The sequence below is a fragment of the Schistocerca gregaria genome, chromosome 3 (assembly GCF_023897955.1).
Source record: "Schistocerca gregaria isolate iqSchGreg1 chromosome 3, iqSchGreg1.2, whole genome shotgun sequence".
NCBI lineage: Eukaryota > Metazoa > Arthropoda > Insecta > Orthoptera > Acrididae > Schistocerca > Schistocerca gregaria.
Window position 1 is genome coordinate 115,112,949 of NC_064922.1, and position 25,024 is coordinate 115,137,972.

Here is a 25,024-nt window from a genome sequence, read left to right on the forward strand (position 1 = left end):
GCGATGCGCCTCTGAACGCCACAGAGGACGACTGGCTCTTTCTTTTTCAGTGTAAGAAAAAAATAGGTAATTTTTATGACAAAGATGATTCTCATTTGTAATTTTTATTGTGGTACACGTTGTTTACACTCTGAAATATTACTGCGTAGATATTGTTTTATTTTTGCCTTTGGGTTTTGTTTGTAACTTTCTTTTAGGGCTGTTTCTTAAAATGGACAGGTGCACCTGCCTTAATTTTTTTTTTTTACAATTAGGAGTTTCGTGCAGGAGCATAATTGCATTAATATGGTAGATACTGCGTAAGTTTGGGAAAAATAGTGATTTCTTCGTAAGTTTTTTTTTTATGGAATATTAGGTATTGGAAAGTTTGTTTGAACTAATCCCTAGGCTTTCACTTAGGAGAAATAACCTATTCTAATCAGTTTCATTTAATTAGAGAAACACTGGAAAACTGGGAAACTGTAAAAGGAAGACGTGCCACTGGAATATGTCATAAGCTTGTTTCTTATCTACACGAATGTCTATTAATACTGTTCAATACGCTGTACTATCGACGTGTCACTTGGTCTCTACTGTGTAACATCACTATATGTAATGTTTTAAACTGCAACATGAAGTTGATCCACTAGCATGGGATCAGTGTAATGTTTGGCTGACATGTATGTGAGTTCCAAAATTGGTTTTTGTTTGTTTGTTTGTTTGTTTGTTTGTTTGTCCTTTTGTTATATTGTGTGTGTTCTTATACTTAGATTCGTGTATTTAGATTCAGTTTTTGATGTTATTTTGTAATTGGTAAATTTAAATACAATGTCAGAAAGCCTTGGCACCACAGTTCCAGATAATGAACATTGCACATTTCTCAAAAGTTCGTTTTGCATATTATCTTTTCTAGGCACAGTGCAAATGCAAATAAAAATTAGAACGTTTTTACATTGATTGCATTGTGTAGTGTAGCTCAGTATCTTCATACCTTGTGAAATATAGATCACGAAGGTGAAACATTGTTGAGAATCTGAGAAAGCGACAGATGATAATCGTCTGTTTTACTAAGCACCAATTACGTAGCCTCAGATTAAATAAGCAGCAACTTTTAGGTATTTTAGATGTGGAGATATCATTGTAACACTTTCAAAGCATCAGAGAACAATTTAGATGTGTAAATATTTGATAAGTATTTTAGATGTTGAGATATGATTGTACCGCTTGATAAGCATCAGAGAAGAATGTAGATGTGTAAATATTTGATATGAGGCGATATTGTGCATTACACCAGATTTAGACCTAAAACTGGCATTAATTACTTCCTTCCACTACATGGAAGAAATCTAGGTTGCCTATTTGTTTATCTACTTGCCTATCTTGTGTAGTATTTTAAAAAATGGTTCAAATGGCTCTGAGCACTATGGGACTTAACATCTCAGGTCATCAGTCCCCTAGAACGTAGAACTACTTATACCTAACTAACTTAAAGACACCACACACATCCATACCCGAGCCAGGATTCGAACTTGCGACCGTAGCGGTCGCGCGGTTCCAGACTGAAGCGCCTAGAACCGTTCGGTCACCAACGGCCGGCTGTAGTATTTTAGCCAACATATGTTTTCCACAGTTACAGGGTTGGTCATGTGCCACATCGCTAATTTAGGTCTAAAAATGAAAACCGATTTGTAACCAACTCTTAAATAAATTGGAACAGTAACACTGTGTATTCATGTTAATAATATGACCATGTTCATCCAATTGCCAATAGACGGAAAATTCCAAAATACTAAATATGAAGTTAAACTGCCTGTTTAGTGTGTGTGTGTGTGTGTGTGTGTGTGTGTGTGTGTGTGTGTGTGTGTGTGTGTGTGTGTGTGTGTGTGTGTGTGTGTGTTCTTGACGTCGGATAAATACTGTGGCAATTTAGATGAGAAAAGCAATCATCCATCTTGAGTCAAAGTGAGGAGGAATTACAGGACATCCTGAGTGGAATGAACAGTCTGCTGAGCACAGAATATGAAGTAAACTGAAGAAATATGAAAATTATGAGGACTGACAGAAATCAAATTAGTGAGAAATTTAACATAAAAATTGGAGACCACAAACCTGGCAAAGTGAAGGAATGATGCAACCTTGGAAGCAAAAGAACATATGACAGACGAAGAAAGGCGGTCGCAAAAAGAGGACTAAAGCTAGACTAAACTCATCCCGCACAGGCTATGAAGGCCGAAAGGTACCGACTGGCCACCGTGTTATCATCAGCCCACAGGCGTCACTGGATGCGAGTATAAAGGGGCATGTGATCAGCGCACCGCTCTCTCGGCCCAGTTCCGAGACCGGAGTCGCTACTTCTGAATCAAGTAGCTCCTCAGTTTTGCCTCACAAGGGCTGAGTGCACCCCGCTTGCAAACAGCGCTCGGCGCACCGGATGGTCACCCATCCAAGTACTAACCCAGCCCTACAGCGCTTAACTCCGCTGATCCGATGGGAACCGGTGTTACCACTGCGGCAAGGCCGTCGGCACAAAAAGAGCAAACAGAAAACTAGCACAGACAAAGAGGACATCTCTTCCGGAAAGAAGTCTACTAGTAGCCATCTGGTTTTAATAAGACAAAGAAGTTTTCGAGTACACAGCATTGTGAGGAAGTGACAGGACAAAGCCGATACCTGGTATCGGTGTGCACTGTAAAGCAGTGAAAATAATTCGTGAACGTGTTCTGTGTCATAAACTTTCGCAACCAGATAAGGCAGTGTGCTGTTTTCTAGGTCGCAGACATATTCATGCACTACTGGCCATTAAAACTGCAACACCGAGAAGAAATGCAGATGATAAACGGGTATTCATTGGACAAATTTATTAAACTAACATGTGATTACATTTTCACGCAAATTGTTCAAAATATTGTCAATGCGAACAAGAGGTGACCGAGACGTGTAACCAATGGCACCCCATACCATTAGGCCGGGTGATACGCCAGTATGGCAATGACGAATACACGCTTCCAATGTGCGTTAGAGCGATGTCGCCAAACACGGATGCGGCCATCATGATTCTGTAAACAGAAACTGAATTCATCCGAAAAAATGACGTTTTGCCATTCGTGCATCTGGGTTCGGCGTTGAGTAGGCCATCGTAGGCGCTCTTGTGTGTGATGCAGCGTCAAGGGTAACCGCAGCCATGGTCTCCGAGCTGATAGTCCATGCTGCTGCAAACGTAGTCGAACTGTTCATACAGATGGTTGCAAACGTCGCTATCTGCTGACTCAGGGATCGAGGCGTGGCTTCACGCTCCATTACAGCCATGCGGATGAGATGCCTCTCATCTCGACTGTTAGTGATATAAGGCGGTTGGGATCGAGCACGTCGTTCCGTATTACCCTCCTGAACCCACCGATTCCATGTTCTGCTAAGAGTCATTGGATCTCGACCAACGCGAGCAGCAGTGTCGCGATACGATAAATCGCAATCGCGATAGGCTACAATCTGACCTTTATCAAAGTCGGAAACGTGATGGTATGCATTTCTCCTCCTTACACTAGGCCATCACAACAACGTTTCACCGGGCAATGCCGGTCAACTGCTGTTTGTGTATGAGAAATCGGTTGGAAACTTTCCTCGTGTCAGCACGTTGTACGTGTCGCCACCGGCGCCAACCTTGTGTGAATGCTCCGAAAAGCTAATCATTTGCATATCACAGCATGTTCTTCCTGTCGGTTAAATTTCGCGTCTGTAGCACGTCATCTTCGTGGTGTAGCAATTTAAATGGCCAGTAGTGTATACAGTGCCAAGTACCTTCCAGAGCTGGATGTCGCTTCAAGATCCGTTCATTCCTCAGGAGTGTCAGCCTCCTCTAATATAACCACACGCTTACCGACAAGAGCGGAGAAATTGCCTATTGAACAATTAAGTTCACACACTAAGCAACAGTGCCGTAGCGCAGCCCTTACCGTTGACGTATTTTAAGTTTCCGACGCGCAGGGCGGCGTAGCCCTCGCGGTCGTCGATGTTGATGAGCACGTGACGCCTCGGGGAGCTGGTGCCGCCAAATAGCAGCGATGGCCACATGTCCACTCCATCCAGGCGTCCCAGCGACCGCACGTCACCACCTGTGAAACGATAGTGCGTGACACACATCACCCAATTATTTCATTGCAGCAGTCGCAAATAAAGCACTTTGTCTTCAGGCCACAAGTGGCCCACCGGGACCATCCGCCCGCCGTGTCATCCTCAGCGGAGGATGTGGATAGGAGGGGGTGTGGTCAGGACACCGCTCTCCCGGTCTTTATGATGATTTTCTTTGACTACTATTCGGTCGAGTAGCTCCTCAATTGGCTTCACGAGGCTGAGTGCAACAGCGCTTGGCGGCCCGAATGGTCACCCATCTAAGTGCTGGCCACGCCCGACACAGCTTAACTTCGACGAAGTTGCAAATACATAGTCCAGTATTTGGACAGTCCAGTGGTGGAGACATATTCAGAGCGTTGCAACGTACGGGCCGACTTGTTAGTAAGTACAGGACACTTCAGAGAAGTTTGAAAATTGTGCTGGCAGCCCTGTGTTTTTGTAGACATCAAGCAACATAGACTATTCGGTGAAAACTATCTGGCCATATGTTAGTGGACATCAATATCTGATGATCTCTATGATGGGTTGAATTCTGCTGTGGACACTTTCAGTGAGAGTGGTGTGGAGGAATGGCGGGCACTCTTTCTTCAAGAGTAGTGATGTTGGGCGCTGGAGTATGACCGAAGACAATATTCCAACTCATCCAGAAAGTGTTCCATAGTGTCACACCGGGACTGCAGGCAAGCAAATCCATTTCAGGAATGTTGATACTCACAAAAAATTGCTTTACAGATGCTACTTTATGCCAAGGCGGACTGACGTGCTATTCTACAAACCGTCGTCATCTGCGAACTGTTCTTCTACTACATGCAGTACACATTACGTTACGTAATCAAGGTCACTCGTTTGCTATATAAGAGGGCAGTACACGCCAGCGGAACATTCCACTGTGAGCTCTATCTGTAACAGCATTGAAGCACTATACCTCGTCGACCTGTGTATCGTCAACGCCGCCACCGTATGCCTGACTACAAACATATTATTAGCCTCGAAAATAAGCTTGGAGAAAAATGAACAGCGCAAGCAGTTATTTTAAATAGACCTATTTTCTTCCGTGGCAGTAGGGTTAATTTTACTCTGGAAGTCGCTACTGGAAACTGTGGTACTGGTTGGTTTACCCTAGCCATAGTCCGTTGTGAAAACGCCTCCCTTCCTGGACTTGAATCTTTCGCCGATCGAGATGTCATAGCCAACAAGACGTGGCATTGTGGTATTGACCCGAAGACCCAAAGCAGACCAAGTTATGTTTATAAAAACATGCCATCTAAATTGTATACACCCTCCTGTAGGAAAGATAGTAATGATGAAAAAATTCATTTATGGATGAATGGACCTGGTATATATGTGTTGACATCCTTCCTCACTTATAGATTTCTTGAGCGCAATGATGGGGCCACACCTAACTGCGAAAAACAGCCCCATAACTTAACACTCACCCCTCCGCACTTCGTTGACAGGCTATAGGTATTGGTAGGTAAAGTTCTACAGGCGTTCGCGAAACCCAAGTCCTTTCCCCGGACTGCCAAATGGTGTGATTCCCCATTCCAGATCACTCTCCCAGTTATTTCAATGTACACATTGCAGACCGTCACTAAGCATTTACTACACAAATGTGTGGCTTACGAGGAGCTTTTCGAATATTATAATCCACTCTTTCCAATTCGATACGCGCACTCTTTGTGCTAGATGGACTACTGGTAACACTTTGGAACTCAGGAGCGACTCCTTCCTCCGATTACATGCCATTTCATGCAGCCATTCTCCTCAGCTCTGTATGGTCCCTGTCCGTCGGCACATGAGCGCTGGCTGCTCAAGGTTCAAATGGTTCAAATGGCTCTGAGCACTATGGGACTCAACTGCTGTGGTCATCAGTCCCCTAGAACTTAGAACTACTTAAACCTAACTAACCTAAGGACATCACACACATCCATGCCCGAGGCAGGATTCGAACCTGCGACCGTAGCAGCAGCACGGTTTCGGACTGTGCGCCTAGAACCGCGAGACCACCGCGGCCGGCTGCTCTAGGTTTATCTGCGGTTATTGCCTCACGTTTCCCAACACTGTCACCCCTCCAATAGTTCAGATGAGCAGCTTTAGAAGGGTTGAAACTGACAGAACCACAGGCACATAGACACAGACCACAGAGCATGCACAAGGTCGGCACTGGTACAGTGTATATCCACCTTTCGCAGCAATCCAGGCTGCTATTCTCCCATGGAGACGATCGTAGAGATGCTGGATGTAGTCCTGGGGAACGGCTTGCCATGCCATTTCCATCTGGCGCCTCAGTTGGACCAGCGTTCGTGCTGGACGTGCAGACCGCGTGAGACGACGCTTCAACCAGTCCCAAACATGCTCAATGGGGGACAGATCCGGAGATCTTGCTGGCCAGGGTAGTTGACTTACACCTTCTAGAGCACGTTGGGTGGCACGGGATACATGCGGACGTGCATTGTCCTGTTGGAACAGCAAGTTCCCTTGCCGGTCTAGGAATGGTAGAACGATGGGTTCGATGACGGTTTGGATGTACCGTGCACTATTCAGTGTCCCCTCGACGATCACCAGAGGTGTACGGCCAGTGTAGGAGATCGCTCCCCACACCATGATGCCGGGTGTTGGCCCTGTGTGCCTCGGTCGTATGCAGTCCTGATTTTGGCGCTCACCTGCACGGCGCCAAACACGCATACGACCATCATTGGCACCAAGGCAGAAGCGACTCTCATCGCTGAAGACGACACGTCTCCATTCGTCCCTCCATTCACGCCTGTCGCGACACCACTGGAGGCGGGCTGCACGATGTTGGGGCGTGGGCGGAAGACGGCCTAACGGTGTGCGGGACCGTAGCCCAGCTTCATGGAGACGGTTGCGCATGGTCCTCGCCGATACCCCAGGAGCAACAGTGTCCCTAATTTGCTGGGAAGTGGCGGTGCGGTCCCCTACGGCACTGCGTAGGATCCTACGGTCTTGGCGTACATCCGTGCGTACGGTGGTCCGGTCTCAGGTCGACGGGCACGTGCACCTTCCGCCGACCACTGGCGACAACATCGATGTACTGTGGAGATCTCACGCCCCACGTGTTGAGCAAGTTGGCGGTACGTCCACCCGGTCTCCCGCATGCCCACTATACGCCCTCGCTCAAAGTCCGTCAACTGCACATACGGTTCACGTCCACGCTGTCGCGGCATGCTACCAGTGTTAAAGACTGCGATGGAGGTCCGTATGCCACGGCAAACTGGCTGACACTGACGGCGGCGGTGCACAAATGCTGCGCAGCTAGCGCCATTCGACGGCCAACACCGCGGTTCCTGGTGTGTCCGCTGTGCCGTGCGTGTGATCATTGCTTGTACAGCCCTCTCGCAGTGTCCGGAGCAAGTATGGTGGGTCTGACATACCGGTGTCAATGTGTTCTTTTTTCCATTTCCAGGAGTGTATGTAATAAAAATTCACTCTTCCAAATTAAAGAATCTTACCGTGGCATGTCACGTTAGGTGACTCAACGCAATCCCAGTGATGCGATTTCTGTGGCTCCCCTTCTTGCTGGTAGTATGAAGAAACGTTTTAAAACTCTCACACACTCAGTTCGCCGTTTAACCCTCGTATAAACAAACATACGCTCGGTGAGCGGTCAGTGACCGTAGGACACGACCACAGGGTGTTATTATGTCGCTGAAAGTAGGTAGAACTTACGTTTTTGTAACATAACTACGAATGAAACTTTTAAGACACTCTAAAGAAGTCTAAAGCATTAAAATCCTTCAAGTTTTTGGTAATCACTACATTGTCCAAGGCAGATTTGTTTTCTTTAAAGTATTTGTGATCTCAGACACCAACATTCTACTCCGTAGATATCGATAAAATCGTCGTAAATTGTTGGTGCTAACATGGGAAATTTCCCATCGCAACCACCACCCCTCAAATTTAGTGGTAAGGGGGCACAGTGGACATCCCCTCAAAAAGTGGTCAGTGATAAAGCATGACAACAGGAAGATGGTGTACTGATCTGAGAAGAAAAGAGAAAAATAGAGTGAACTGTCCAAGAGCATGGAGCGCAATATAGACGAGCCTAAAGCAGCAATGGCGTTGTGGTTATGTGGTAACGGTGTTGGGCTGCTAAGCGGGCGAGCCGTGTTGATTCCTCCCACATCTCAAGTTTTTTCTTTCTTTTAATTTTTCATGTTCGCTGTATTCAAATTTGTGTCTATGTCATGGAGTAATGTCCGTTTGCAACACCGAGTTGCAAGGACTGTTTGCCGAGGATGCTGTAGCCTACAGGAAAGTACTATCACACGAAAGTTTTGAACAAATCAATGAGGATTTGCAGAAAACAAAGGCGTGGTGTAATGACTGGCACTCATCTCTCAATATTAGTAAGTGTAACCAACTGCGTATTACAAGGCGAAAATCGTCATTAATGTACGAGTACAAAATAAATGCCTAGTCTTTGGAAGCAGTAACGACCGTTAAGTATCTGGGTGTGACTATTCGACATGATCAGATTACACAAGTAAAGGGTAAGGCGAACTCTAGATTGCGGTTTATTGGTAGAATCCTGAAGGGATGCAGTCCTTCAACAAAGGAATAGCTTACAATACGTTAGTTCAACCAGTCTTGGAGTATTGTTCGTCTGTATGGGACTGTTACCAGTTGGGTCTGATTCAAGAGATTGAGAAAGTCCAAAGAACGGCGGCTAGATTCGTGACTGGTAGATTTAGCCATCGGGAGAGCGTTACAGATCTCATAGAAAGTTTGAAGTGGGACACACTTGCAGATAGACCGCGCGCTCACTAAATTCCGAAATTCGATCTTCACCGAGGGTGTAGAGCATATATTTATTACCACCACCTTTCAAATCGCGCAATGATCACCATTAAAAGACAAGGAAAATAAGAGCTCGTACCGAGGCACTCAGACAGTCGTTTTTCCCTCGCGCGATCCGTGAGTGGAACAGGAGGGAGGGGGGGGGGGGGAATATGACTTTGGCGCGAATTGTGCCCTCCGCCTCGCACCGACTGGTGGCTAGCCGAGTATATATGTAGATGTAGAAGAGACCTATAATGAAAGTTGATCCTTCAGAACTATGCTATTAGCAGCCCAAGGGAAGTGGGCTTCGGATGGAACCCGCAAACGTTTCATGACAAGCCGACAAGACAACCGAATCCTCCACCGAAAAGTACATCTGGTGTGTTATATACGGCACTAGTGACAGTACGTGTGTAATATGACAGGAATCTCTTATCGACGCACCTAATTTGAACGCCTGGTCGATTTAGGTGTTCGTTTGAATTTGAATGTGATCACTCCCAAGGATATGATGAAAACCTAATAGTTTGTCACACAAGCTCCAACAATCACACAGTTTCTCTGTGGTCTGTCAAAACATATGTTTCTAACGGTTTTGAAATTGTGTCCCGTTTAGGAAGTATTAACTCTTGAATACTTTTGTTGTAACGTAGTGCACACCCATTTATTTGGTGTTTTCGTTTTTGTAAGACGTCTATGCGGTATCTAGGCTGCCCTCACTATTCATCTAATTTACTAGCGACGGTAATGTATGCTTACGACATGACTCACATTCTATAACCAATGATTAGTATGACAGCTGCCAAGACTGCAGGAAAAGAGCAAACTTTTCAATCACCGGACTGATAGTTCATAATGTTGGGGAAAGAAATAAATTGCAGACGGGAGTTTAGAACCTAGCTAGTGCCTTTTTCAGTCCAACACCCTGACCACTTTAACACGTCACCGGGGCACGTTCACTTTATTCGATCTCGCACTTGCTAAGCTTGAATGGTTCACCTTCTTCCTCGTTTCATATCTGATCTGTGTTCAATCTTTGAAGGGATAGCCACTGGGTCTTCTTACCACTAAATGTGAGGGGATGCAATGGGGAGTTTCCCTTGTAAGTTAAGCTTCGACCCCAATGGATTATCAGCTGCACAGAACGTAGAAAGGAGAACTTTTTTCGCGCGTTGAGGAGAGACGTAAGAGGGGAAATTTTATCTGTCTGTTATTCAATGATGACACTTTAGGCACTGCCCCATTACGGTATAAATTGCAGACAGAAGTAATAAAATTTTGTGAAATAAAATCATAGAGTTTTTCGTGTTCGAACTCATTCTTTACGATCTTCATTTTTCAGTTGATACACACTACACGAGTTTGCGTGCTGCTTTAGTTTCACAGGTGTTAGATCATTGCAGTTGGTAGTAGTCGTGAACATACGGTAGTAGACACAAAGAGTACCGACATGTTCCTTATAACAAGGAGCGATCCGGAGATCAACTTAGGTTAGACAACTTGTAGACCTTCGCGATCGAACAGTCATTGAACGTGTTCAACACGGAAAACTTAATCCTATGCTCATCAGGAATAATTATTTAAAAAAATTCACGTGAATGACGTTACACAAAAAAATCTTTTAAATTCTTCATAGACGTATGTGTGTGTGTGTGTGTGGGGGGGAGGGGGGGGTTACAAGAGCCCCCCTGTCCTCTCGAACGTACGCCTCTGACATTATCTATCTGATCGTTCCAGTTAGGCTGTTCGTAATTGTAACTTCTGAGTTGTTACAAGGGGAGCCACGACATTTGGAACACGGATTTACTTCTAACTTCGTACACTCGTAGTACTCCATTAGGACAACAAAATGCGTAAGCAATAGCGCGCACTTCTCAAGCGTTATTGAGAAAATCACAAGATAATGTCGTTCGTCAGATATATACCTGTGCATAGCCGTTTTTACCAGGAAGCGGCGGTAGCCGAATGGATCCCGACCATGGCAAAAATTCTCGGTCAGAGGGCTGCGTGCTCTCTGTAATAAAAAAACCTTAGTCAAGGAACCTATGATCAATTTCAACGGATGTATCTTGACGTCCGCCCCGACCAAACGCAACGAACTATATCGAAAAAAAAAGTGGTTGGCATTCAAGCCCCGTTATTGCTGGATCGATGAAACAAGTCCCGTTTGTCAGTTTTTTTATTTCTAACACAGTAATTTTCTGTACTATTTACATTGCAGTTGATATAATGGGAAAAATACGTTTAATCGGATGAACTTTTATTAAATTTACAGTGTTATTGGCAGTCTACAAATTTTTACTATCACAAATAATACAATGTTCATAACTATCGACTAGTGAACGACCAAACGCATAAAGTGATACTGAAAATGTATGCTTGCCCATGTCTTCAAAACTGTTCGTATTTCATCAAAAGAGAACGAGAAATTGCTTCTCGTGAAGACGCCATTAAAATACAGTCGGTACTGCATGATCAATTATCAGCGCCGATATGTAAGAAATGTTGCGTTAAGCATGGTTTGCTTCCAAATTATTGTCTGAAAGAGAGGTTTATGAAAATGTTAAAGAGGTTAGTTTTCCATGGAAAACCACAAAGACCTTGCGTATGCGGAAACATAGCATTTATTCAATGCAGCTGGTGCCGTTTAACTTTATGTTTTCCATGTTTTTACGAAAACTATCATCCTGCAATGTATACTCGTAATGTCGAAAGAGACGATTAATTATACATCTTTCGAAAGCAGTCTGTGCCGATCAAAACTTAGAGGTAACAAATTGTTTAGGGCTCCTTCCAGGTATAAGGGATTTCTCAAATCACGGAGAAGCATACATTTTCAGTATCACTTTATGCGTTTGGTCGTTTACTAGTCGACAGTTACGAATATTATATTATTTGTGCTAGTAGAAATTTGTAGACTGCCAAATAAAATTGTAAATATAATAAAATTTCATTAGATTCCTCGTATTTTTCCCATTATATCAATTGTAATATAAATACTAAAGAAAATTACTGTTCTAGAAATAAAAAACAATGACGAGCAGGGCTCTATCCATCGATCCCGGGGCTGAATGCTAACCACTCGGCTACCGCCGTTCCCTGGTAAAAACGGCCACCCACAGGTATATATCCGACGACCGACATTATATTACGATTTCCTCAGTAACGCTTGGGAAGTACGCGCTACTGCTTACACATTTTGTTGTCCGCATGGAGTACTACGAGTGTGCGAAGTTTGAAGTAAATCCGCGTTCCAAACGTGGCCTCCCCTTGTTAGTCGAATTGACAGTTTTCAGATTTAAGTGTTTCATCATGTAACAGTAACTTAATTGATTCCATTTAGCTTATGTAGTAGATAGCCTCAAACTTTTTATTATTTAAGTTCAACTGCCACTTTTCGCAATAAAGAGATAGCTTGCCTAAATCGTTTTGTAATTTGTTTTGATTTTCACTTGACGTTACTGGGCGGTAAATGACATCGTCATCTGCCTGAGGGCTGCTCAGATCGTCTCCGAAACCGTTTATACAGATTTGAAACAGCAGAGGACCAGTAACACTACTTTGGGAAACGCTCCGTATCACTTCTGTTTTACTCGATCACTTTCCCCAGGAAATCATAAATCCATAGGGCAACTGAGATGATACTGATTATTCACGCAGTTTGATTATTAGCTGATTTGTGAGGATCAGTGCCAAAACCTTTTGGAAGTCTACCAGCCGTGGAATCAATTTCAGATCCTTTGTCGACAACGCTAATTGCTTCATGAGGATAAAGAGCTAGTTGTGTTTCTGAGGAGCAATATTTTCTAAATCCTTCCTCACTGTTCGTCAGCTGATCTATTACCACGAGGTGATTCATAATCTTCGAATAATGTTCTAAAATCCTACAGAAAATGGACGTCAGTGATATGGGTCTCTAGTTTACCGAATTACTGCATCTCTTGAGTATTGTTGTGACCTGTGCTACTTTCCAGTCTATAGATACGCATCTTCCGTCGAGCGAACAGTTGTATGTGATTGCTAAATACAGAGTTATAATGACAACATACTCTGAAAGGCATCTGAGGATATGCCTTTATCAAACATTTCAAGTTGCTTTGCTATAACGAGGACATCTTCCTGTAAGTTATTTATGTTGGCAGCAGGTCTTAATTCGAATATTGGAATATGTACTTCGTCTTGTTTGATGAAGGAATTTCAGAAAACTGGATTTAGTGACTTTTGTGCTTTTGAGGCACTGTAATCGGTAACATTTCCCTCACTATCGCGCAGCGAAGGTATTGTGTCCTCCCGGTCGTATGCTTCACTTACGCCAAGAATCTCTTTGGATTTTCTACGAGATTTCGAGACAAACTTTCGTTCTGGAAGCTATTTTGAAATTCTGTAAAACTTTGACAATCTTGATGACTTTGCGTTGTTTGAAATTTGTCAAGCTTGTTGTTCGTCTTCCTTTTCGTAATTTTATTATATTTTTTAATCAGTGCTCTAGCTTGTCTTGTGTATCACAGAGGGCCGATTCAATCCATTATTAATTTGTTTCCTATAAACCTGTCTATTGCTGACGATACTATTTCTTTGAATATAAGCCACATCTGGCATACATATGCATAATATTTCAGAAGGAATGGAGGCTGTCTGTTACGAAGGCGACAAGCGAGTTTCTGTCTTTTTTTTAAAAAAAAAATAGAAGTATTTTGCTTGTATTTTCGGTGGAATGGGTGGTTCGGTATTCAGTGTCGCTACAGTGACCATATTGTCACTAATCATCTATCCGTTATAATGTTCAATATTTTGTCCGTATTATTCGTACGATATTGCAGTGCCTTTGTCATTCTGGATTACGATGCAAAGTGCCTTTGGTTAGCCATATTCGCAATCGCGAATAGATTTACGTATCATTTGTTGCTAAGACAAAGAGTATGTTTTCGCAACCATGTAAACTTCGAAAGGACTCCTGAATTAATTGTTCGAAATAATTTTGGGAGAAAGCTTGTACTATGATTTCGGACCACCTTTCATGTCTACCGCCGATTTCAAACAAGTATTTTCGCCAACGATTGAAGTCACCACCATGCATAATTTTTGAGTTGATACCTAGTTGAAATAAAATGTTCTTTGAACTGCTCATCAACTTTATCATCTGAGTCAGAAGTTCGGTTAAATGAACAAGTTATTAATTTATTCTGGTTGACAAATATAACCTCTATCTGTACTAACTCGCAGGAACTATCTGCTTAAGTTTTGTTACGAGGTAGACTACTTGAAAGAACACGCCACCACGAACTGTATTTACTCCATCCCTTCTGAACTCCATTGGGTCCCTTGTAAAAACTTCGGCTGCTCTCCAGCTTCAGCCACCTTTCACTGTCATTCACGATATGTGCTTCAGTACTTGCTAGTAACTCGTAGAGCTCCCATCGTTTCCCAAAACAGCAGCAGCAGTTTACTATTATAATATCTATTGTTCCTATGTAAATACTTGTCCTGTATTTGACGTGCACCTTTTGAGACAAACTGTTTTCGATTTCTCCCAAGACCATCTGATCTAAAAAACCGGCCAGACTGCCCCTTATAGTACCTCCTAACCGTGCAGCCGCTTGCTGTGTGTAATGGACTCCGCACCTATTAAGCACAAACCGATTCTCCACAACCCTATGGCATGGATGCTAATGGGGACAGTGGGGCCCCACGAGCGTCTCCCCCCCCCCCACAACAACCTCCCCCACCGTTCCTTCCAGGGAGAGGAAAAATAAATGTAGTGTGGTCGGCTGTTTTTCATTCAAGAAAATGATCTAAAAGTCGTTATTAGGCATGTGTCTAAGATGGTAGGAACTGGAACTTTTTTATGGCTCCTTACAGGTCGGTATACTTCTGCCAAACTGTTTCTGAATCCCCAGTTCTGTCACACCTCCCCCCCCCCCCCCCCCACCTTCCTACAAACTAGCGCACTAACGCCCTTTCCCTGCGGGGCAAGTCGAGAAATCTGTAGCCTAAACGGGTGCAGAATCGTGTGAGACTTTGGTTCGGGTCCTTCCTTCATCTCCCTACTAAAGATCCGCAGTCATTCCTGTCGATGATGCCACAGATGGTGAGCTCTGCCTTCATCTATCGAGCAAGACCGGTAATCTTTACAAGTTCACTTAGCCGCGCGTAACCACAGAATCTCTTCCGATCCAAAGCGCACACATCATTAGTACCGACATGAGCCACCACCTGCAGTCGGCTCCACTCTTTGCTCTTCATAACATCGGGAAGGAGCCGTTCCTTTACGTAGACAGATTAAATGGGGTTTTCTTTCACTCCTTGGCAGCCACGTCCCTATTACGCGCCTACAGTTGGAGATCCCAACTACCAACAATGGCACTCTGTGACTACCCGGATCTCAGAGACTGAGAGGCTTCCTCTAAAACAGGGCAAGGGACTGGAAGTGTCTGTATCAGCCACAGACAGCGCCTTAAACCTTTTTGTCAGACGAACTGGGGGGGGGGGGGGGGGGGAGGGGCTACCAATCAGTCAGTCAACCTCGTTTTGCATTCTGACAAGGCGATCATAGTCCCTAGCCACACTGGAGACTCATTCTTGTTGTTGTCCTGAACAGCTATTTGCAATAGTGGAAATGCTACTGACGTCTTGCCCAACGCCAAAAGAGGGTGGATCAAATAGCCGAGACAACAATTGACATAGTAAATGCATTAATACATAATTAATTAAGATTCAATGAAATATGATTTGTATGGCCTGTTCTAGTTTTTCAGATAATGGGCTGTAATTATGAAGAATGTATGAAAAGAATTAAATGGATTTCCTGACCAATGAACGACCTGACGGAACAGGCACAAGGCCTTTCATTTATGCCAACGACACATAACATGCAGCCCAAGGAGGAACGTTCGAGGAGGTGGAAAGTTTTATTTGTGAAATAGACAAGCCAGGAAAAAACTGGAAGTAGCCGGGAGGGAAAGCTACTAAAACACTGAGATACCTCCACATATCTAGGAGAAAAAGAGACCATTGCAAGAACAAATTTCCCGCCAAAGGCAAAGTTCGCGAGTTCGAGTCTCGGTACGGCACACAGTTTTAATATGCCACGAGGTTTTATATCAGAACACACTCCACAGCAGAGCGAAAATGTCGTTCTGGAAATAATCTCAAAGTCTGCAACCGAAAAAATATTACCACAAGTTCACTAAGAGCGTGTGCTAAACTGGAGCAAATGTTCTACGTAAGTCTGCTCTGTCTCTACGTTTCTCTACGTGAGAATATACTGCACTAGACTGGCAGAAATCCGCTCACACGGGGTACGTTGGCACCGCTCTTAAAGAGACCGACCGCAATACTACCAACTCAAGTGACAAAGTCTACTATCTTATAGGCATAGAACTCCTAACATTAGACGAAGAACGCCGTCAGACATTGAGAACAAAAAAAGGAAAATGATTCTAGGCATCATACGTTTCCAAGCGAAACCTCATGTCGCAAGTTGAAGTCAAGAAAGAGGTTTCTTCGAACAAATGAAGCCATTGCATCATCAACCTACCGCTCGCCAAAAAGAACAGTTGTGAAACAAGCCAACTGGAAGTAATAACCAAAACATACACGAAGAACCAACAGCTGGCTTCTACCGATCCTACCAGACGTGGGAGACTTTGACCAGACTGCGAACTGGAGTGACGTGGAGCAAACAAAACTTGAAGCGAAGATGTTACGTTACTGGAGATGTTCTCTGCGTATGCGGGGAACTTCATGATGCTGAACACCTGTTCGTTTGCACGAGGTAGGCTGAAGCGTGCTCGCTGGAGCACCTGGTTTCCAGCAGTCTTAGACTGCCGTATTCTCGGCCCCAAAAACAATTTGACTCTTACAAAGTCTTGTGCATATATGTTATAGATATCTTCTAAAGTTGTAATTAACTGTTCTGTCTGTCCTGGATGAGAAAATAGTAATTATAACACTGAGATACAGTTTTCGAAAGGCTCGTCAGCAAACAATTACGCCAAAAATTTTGGAATGAAACTAGTGGCAAAACAGATGACTGGAAATAAGTCTCTCGTGCATGGAGTTGGTGTGGAAATGCCGTGTGGCTAGGGCCTCCCGTCCGGTAGACCGTTCGCTTGGTGCAAGTCTTTCCGAGTTGACACCACATCGGTGACTTGCGTGTCGACTTTGAGTTGGTAAAAATAACTCACGAGAGAACGTTGTACTCCCAAGTGCTGCTGCAGGGGCAGAAGCTTTTGCTTTACTGACGGTCTAACAGACGCTGGTCTCCTTTTACTTTGGGGTGACAGGCGTCTTCTTAACAACAACAAGTTCTGTGGGAATGTTACCACGAGCAAGTATCGACGGTGTACGTACGTAACGCGCAAGGCATTTCTCTCAACTGACCTTCTACGGCAATTCTTTCATCAAGAGAGCAGCGTCGAACATCTCCACTGAACAATATTTGACAAAACTTGTCTCAAAATGTTCGGTATCACTCAAAATGCAGTGGCAACAACAGACAAAATACTGACCTAGCAACTGTAAGAAATGAAAATAAACAAATCTCAGTGCACAAAGCATCGTTCCACAGGACAACACGCCGCATCAACCTGCAGCTTAGTGCAAGTGGGAAGTATTTCAATGGAGGGGAGAACCGAGAGTGGCTGCTGCGGTTGTATCAAAACTGCGCCCAATGGCATATGCGCCCAGTTTTCGTTGTTGTTGTTGTTGTTGTTGTTGTTGTGGTCTTTAGTCCAGAGACTGGTTTGTTGCAGCTCTCCACGCTACTGTATCCTGTGCAAGCCTCTTCACCTCCATCTAGCTACTGCAATCCACAGCTTTTTGAATCTGCTTACTGTGTTCATTTCTTGGTCTCCATCTACGGGCTTTTACCTCCACGTTTCCCTCTAACATTAGATTAGTGATCCCTTGATGCCTCAGAACGTGTCCTACAAACTCATCCCTCCTTCTGGTCAAGCTGTGCCACAGATTCCTCTTCTTCCCAATTAGCTACGTGATCTACCATTCTAATCTTCAGCATTCGGCCGCAGCACCACATTTCGAAAACTTCCATTCTCTTCTCGTCTAAACTGTTTATCGTCCCTGGTTCACTTCCATACATGACTACACTCCACACAAATACTTTCAGAAACAACTTCCTGACACTTAAAGCTATACTCCATGTTAACAAGTTTCTCTTCTTCAGAAACACTTTTCTTTCCATTGCAAGTCTACATTTTATATACTCCCTACTTCGATCATCACCCATTATTTTGCTTCCCAAATAGCAAAACTTATTTACCACTTTAAGATCTCCTTTCCTAATCTAATTCTCTCAGCATAATCTGATTTAATTCGACTACATTCCACCATCCGCATTTTGCTTTTGTTGATGTTAACCTTATATCCTCCTTTCAAGACACTGGCCATTCCGTTCAACAGCACTTCCAAGACCTTTTCTGTCCCTGACAGAATTACAATATCATCGGCAAACTTCGAAGTTTTTATTTTCTTCTCCGGGACTTTAATTCTTATTCCAAATTTTTCTTTTGTTTGCTATACTGCTTCCTCAATACATAGATTGAATAACATCGGGGACAGGCTGCATTTCTGTCTCACTCCTTTCTCAACCACTGTTTCCTTTTCCTGCCCCTCGACTCTTATAACCGCCATCTGGTTTCTGTATAGATTGTAAATAGCCTTTCACTCCCTGTATTTTATCCCTGCCACATTCAGAATATGAAAGAGTATTTTCTGGTCAACATTGTCAAAAGCTTTCTCTAAGTCTACAAATGCTATAAACGTAGGTCTACAAATGCTATAAGCATAGCTTTCCCTTAACCTGTCGTCTAAGATAAGTCGTAAGGTCAATATTGCCTCGCGTGATCCAACATTTCCACGGAATCCTAACTAATCTTTCCCGAGGTCGGCTTCTACGAGTTTGTCCATTCGTCTATAAAGAATTCACGTTAGTATTTTGTAGCCGTACCTTATTAAAATGATAGTTCGGTAATTTTCACACCTGTCAGCACCTGCTTTCTTTAGAAATTTAACTATTATATTCTTCTTGAAATCTGAGAGTACTTCGCCTGCCTCATACATCTTCCTCACCAGGTGGAAGAGTTTTGTCATGGTTGGCTTTACGAGGCTACAAGTAGTTATAACGGAATGTTGTCTACTCCAAGGGCCTTGTTTCGACTTAGGTCTTTCAGAGCTCTGTCATATATCCCTTCTCATCTTCCTCTACGTCCTCTTCCTTTTCCAGAATATTGATCTCGTAGGACTGGTTTTCCCTCTAAGCTCTTGATATTCATGCAGTTGGTTCTATGTTCTCCAGGGGTCTCTTTAATTTTTCCAGTAGTCTACAGTTACCTTACACCTATATGCTTCTACATTATTAAATTTGTCTTCTTGCCATTTCCAGTTAACTTTTTTTCACTTTCCAGCAATCTCATTTTTGAGACGTTCGTATTTATTTTCGCCTGCTTCATTTACTAAATTTTTATATTTTCTCCTGTCATCAATTAAATTCAATATCTCTTGTGTCACCTATGGATTTTTACTATCCCTCGTCTTTTTAGCTACTTCATCCTCTGCTGCCTTCACTATTTCATCTCTCAAACCTACCCATTCTTCATCTACTGTATTCTTTTCTCCTGCTCTTGTCAATCGTTCCCTATTGCTCCCTCTGAAACTCTCTACAACCTCTCATTCTTTCAGTTTATCCATGTCCCATCTCCTTAAATTCCTACCTTTCTTCATTTTTAATCTACAGTTCATGAACAATAAATTGTTGTCAGAGCCCATATCTACTCTCAGGATTGCCTTACAATTTAAAATCTGGCTCCGAATTCCCTGTCTTGCATTATATAATAACTCTGAAACCTTCTGGTGTCTCCTCATTATCTGCAGAGCCAGTTAACATACAAATTTGTACTATTGTGGTAAGCGTGAGATGTGTGTCTATCTTGGCTACAGTAACACGTTTTATATGCTGTTCGTAGTAGTTTATCCGCGTACCTATTTTTTATTCATTACTAAGACTAACCCTGCATTACTGCTATTTATTCTTCATTTATAAACCTGTATTCACCTGATTAGAAGTCCTGATCCTACCGACACCGAACTTCACTAATTCCCACTATATCTTACTTTAATCTATCCATTTCCCTTTTTAAATTTCTTAACGTACCTATCCAATTAAGGGATCTGCATTCCACGCTACGATCCGTAGAACGCCAGTTTTGCTCCTCGTTAGTAGTCCCCGCCCGGAAATCCGATGGGGGAGCGCCAGAATATTTTACCCAAGAAGACATCATCATTTAACCATACAGCCATACAGTAAAGATGCATGCCCTCGGTAAAAATTACGGTAGTTTCCGGCGAAGCTGTTTTGGTTCGTGCTCGTTTACATATGCATATGGCACTGGTTTATTCCCCCTTTTCTATCTTTTGTGATGTATACTCTCTCCTAATACAACTAATCGTTGTGCATTATCACATTTAAAATTTTGTTTGTTTGTTATTACGTAGGTTATTTTATAACACGTACACAGCCTTTTTTAAGTATGTCTTAATATGCATTTTTATACAGCTTGTATGTCTTCCACTTGGCAACAATGTCAATGGTACGCAGATTTATAATTGTAATGAAAATTCTTGAAGTCACACATAGAGGACACTGGTATGTAGCGCTAGTAGAACTACGAGAAGCTATGTACAGATTATGTGAACTAGTTAACGTGACTGCAGATGTACCACAGACTGATCCTTGAGTGTGGACAAAATGTTGTATATTATGTAAATTTTTAAGAATTCTTGATCGAGTATGAGTGATATAATTTTTTTTAATTTGGCTTTGTTTTCCTTTTTACGTTTTCGGTAGCAGTTTCTGAAGATCCGGTCATAAGTAAAAACTTTGTGATTGCGTCTGACAGAAAATAAATTCTGATCACTTTCGATGGCAAAAAGGTTGAAGTTACAGTGGTTGTTCGACCATCTTCAGACCTCTTCATCAGTAGTTCTTATACAGTAAAACGCCACGTATAGGCGTATAGTTCATGGGCCTGCAAAGAAAGCTGCAGAGCTCGGAGAGAGGAACTAGTGGATCCTTCAGCGAACTTTCCTGGCTGCAAATTTCGCTGCATGCGGTACTTAGGACACCGGTAGCTGAGGCTGCATGACTCTTAACTGAATGTGTGCTGTGCCGAAGTTGTGAGTCTGAAACGACTGCTTCCTCCGTAACTGTCAGTCCTAAAATAACCAGTGGAAAAGCGCTCTTATCGGAGCACAAAAACTGAAAATATATTCCTGTCTATTTAAAAGATTCTGGCTGAAAAGTGTCGTGCCAGCTGCCTCATTCTACCTTCCTCAGCACCTTTAAATTTTTTCCCATAAACGTCGGCATGCGAACATATTCGCGCTTCTTTTAACATGGAGACCACTTCAAACTCCCACAAGCTCCCCTAACTGTAACTCACTCACACGCGCTAGTCTATCGCTGTAAGTCGATCATACCCACCTACTCCCAGCTGCCCCTTCTCACTCACTCATTCAGCCCGACTCATTGGCGTTATTTCTTTGTGTGTGTCTGATATTGTCGCAACTCCAGCCCCTTCGTTCTGTTCTACTACTACTGTCTCCTCTCACTGCCACACTGCCACTGTCTCCCTGTTGCTCTCTCTTACTGATCACATTCATTTCTTCCTACTGCTGTTCTCACTGTCACTATACCTCCCTTTCTCGTTATCACTGTCATAGATTCCGTGTCTCATCACTGGCTCTCACACAGTTCTACTTTCTCTTGATCTTTATTCCTCCCTCACCCCCTGCCCGCTCTCCGTCCCAGAATTGTATCTACTTTATCCCTCACATTTTTCTTGCACTGTGTAAGTAGGCTGTTTAGGTTTTTTTTATCGGTAACGCCACGTAGCGCTCTGTATGAAAAATCACTGGCTGTGCTGTGCGAAGTCTGTGGCTAGTTTGCATTGTTGTCTGCCATTGTAGTGTTGGGCAGCTGGATGTTAACAGCGCGTAGCGTTGCGCAGTTGGAGGTGAGCCGCCAGCAGTGGTGGACGTGGGGAGAGAGATGGCGGAGTTTTGAAATTTGTAAGAATTGATGTCATGAACTGATATATATATTATGACTATTAAGGTAAATACATTGTTTGTTCTCTATTAAAATCTTTCATTTTCTGACTCTACTTATCAGTAGTTAGTGCCTTCAGTGGTTTGAATCTTTTAGTTAGCTGGCTGTAGTGGCGCTCGCTGTATTGCAGTAGTTCGAGTAACGAAGATTTTTGTGAGGTAAGTGATTTGTGAAACATATAGGTTAATGTTAGTCAGGGCCATTCTCTTGTAGGGATTATTGAAAGTCAGGTTGCGTTGCGCTAAAAACTATTGTGTGTCAGTTTAAGCACAGTCGTGTATAAATTTTTCAAAGGGGACGTTTCAACTGTTCTGTCACTGACAACTATATTGCTCTGGCACTGTGTTTTCTTTTTGTCTCACACTGTCATTGTCTCCTTCGCTCTACCTGTAACACAACCGTTGTCTACTATCTTGGGCTACTTATTACTTATCCGTATCTTTGCCACTGCCATTGCCTACCTCTCTCTCAGCATAAGAAAGCGCGAATATGTTCACATGCCAAAACTTTTGGGAAAAATGTTTAAAAGTGCTCAGGAAGAACGAGGCAGATGGTATCCCACTTTTCAGTCAGACTCTTTTAAATAAACAAGGAACATATTCGCATTTTTTGTGATACATCAGAACAATTTTTCATCTTATTTCCTTCTCCTCCCTGCTGCAGGAGCGAAAAAGAATGTGTTGGTCAGTAAGATTTAGATAGAATAAAGCAAAACTACTTTTACACATCAGCCGGAATCAACGTGAAAGAAAGAAAAGGAAATTGCATGTGCTTCGGAACTGAACCCAGATGATAACGGAGACACTTTATAGCATATTTCTCCCGCCTCCCCCCCCCCCCTTCCCACCCTACGTGACTTAATAATTAATAAATACTTTTTCGTCCCATACCTCAATTTATGTCCGTATTTCATGTGTACAAGGAGGGTAACTTCGAACCTATGTGTATAGCAAACGGAGAAACGTATGTGGAAAATTTTCAAGGTTTTTCGATTTTGGAATCTTAGGAATGTACCGTAAAAATTACTGCCGTTTGCTGTGCGTAGCCGTCCAGAAATCCGAGGCCGGGTTTTGGTATACAAAAAACCAATTTTTTATGTCTCTCTCGTTAATGGATACAGATTTTTTAAAACGAGGCGATGATACTTTTAGGTAAATGCCTATATAATATGTCGTTAATATTTGAGAAACTTGTTGGCGTCATTTAATATTTAGATTTCGTCTCATACCGGATTTTATGTGCAGAGGTAGGGTAATTTGAAACTCTGTGTCTTGGAAACGGCAATGGTATGAAGAAACTGTTCAAACCTGTTCGAGATGCGGATCATAAACACATACCATACAAATTTCAGCCGTTTGGCGTTTATAGCCGTCTTCGAATTATCGCCTGGGTTTTGGACAGCTGGTTACAGTGGAAATATAGCAAACAAAACCGTTTTCTGAGATTTTCTGTGGAAATACCCGTGAACTAAGGGTGCCTCCGTAAGTCTTACCAAGCCCACCGTAGACAACACCAGTTGTGAAAAGAACCATTCGATTTCCTAAATATGCCTAACCAGAAGGAATATTCGTTCTTTGATGCTATACTGTGCGGTAGTGGCACTAAGACGATGCTTCTGTTTGGTGTTCAAATGGTCCCTAAACCAAGGTCCATGACACGTGACCCCCACCTCTTCATAACCAATAGAACCAGCGGTATGAGCGCCAGAAAACTGAATAGAACACCTAACAGAAACAGAAGAGGACACAATGTACGAAGCAACAACACAAGGAAACAACACATAAGAAAAACCAAAGAGAGACAACACAACAGCACAACATGAATCCTTGCTGGGGTTTTAGGAAGGATCGACAAACCCTCCCACACAGACACACACAGAATCGCTAGATCGAACTAACTAAAATAGACAATCAAGTTAACTAAACAGATCTCAGAAGAGTAGAAATAAGAATCCCCAATGACCAAAATAAAGAGAGCCACAACAGCATCAAATAAGCTAATATAAGGCACCAAAAGAACATTAGGTTCTCCATGTGCCCGCCTTCCCCCATCCAGGGATGGAATGAAAGATGAAGAAAAAAAAACAGAAAATTCCGTCTTCTTCCGCAGCGTTTTGAAGCGTATTAGATACGCATGCCGTCGCCAGGCAGCGAGGAAGGGCGCGACCGCGGTCTTGTGAGTGGTCTGCCGGCCTTGGCCTTGTCCTTAGGCGGTGGTCGTGACTGCCGTACTGTGCCCCCAGTCGCCTAACCTCAGCGTGCGACGCCCGCCGGGCACAACACGACTGCCGCTCCGGAGAACGGCCAGCCAGCCATGCATCTGATAGCAGCCTAGCCGGCGCGGCGCTGAGCTGTTAGCGTGCCGCCCTTCACCGACGCCCGGCACAGGTTCCCAGCAGAACAGCCACACTGTAGGTGAGCAGGGGTCCGTGGAGTAGGGGATCGGAATTGGCACAGGCATAGCGCACCCCTCAGCATTTTCAAGGCTACCAGTGGCGAAGCAACAGCTTCTGGTTTGTAATTTTCATAGACTAAATGTGTGACTCGGCTCAATATCTTGCATGTTTACTAGCATCAAGCGGTAATTAATTGCATACTTAGTTCTCTTCTTGTGCAGTAAGACAATGTGGAACACTCCTAGCAGCTTTATTGATACAGAAAAGCTTATGTCCACGAATCAGCATGGTTTTAGAAAGCATCTCTTGTGCGAAATTCAGCTGGCCCTTTCTGCCAACTATGAATGAGAGGCAGCAGTCGCATTCCATGTTCCTAGATTTCCTGAAAACATGTCACCTGGTGTCCCATTGAAGGCTGTTAACGAAGTTGCGAGCGTATGGAATAAGTCCACAAATATGTGAGTGGTTCGAAGTCTTCGTAAGTGATACAACCAAGCATGTCACACTTGACGGCGAATGTTCTGCCGAGACAAGAATTGGAGGAAGACAACGAAACAGTTCAGAGGCGAACTGATAGGTTTGTCAGTGGTAGATCC

At 43.4% G+C, this 25,024-nt stretch overlaps 1 protein-coding gene and 1 pseudogene across 1 annotated transcript in view; both read right to left on the bottom strand.

Moving 5' to 3' along the window:
• Positions 1–25,024, bottom strand: part of LOC126354538 (arylsulfatase B-like) — a 336,832-nt gene that overhangs the window by 55,650 nt on the left and 256,158 nt on the right. The window contains exon 8 of the mRNA XM_050004269.1: positions 3,930–4,088. Within this exon, the coding sequence (XP_049860226.1) occupies positions 3,930–4,088 (159 nt within the window). The remainder of the gene's footprint in view (positions 1–3,929; positions 4,089–25,024) is intronic.
• On the bottom strand, positions 2,387–2,504 carry LOC126356716 (5S ribosomal RNA; annotated as a pseudogene).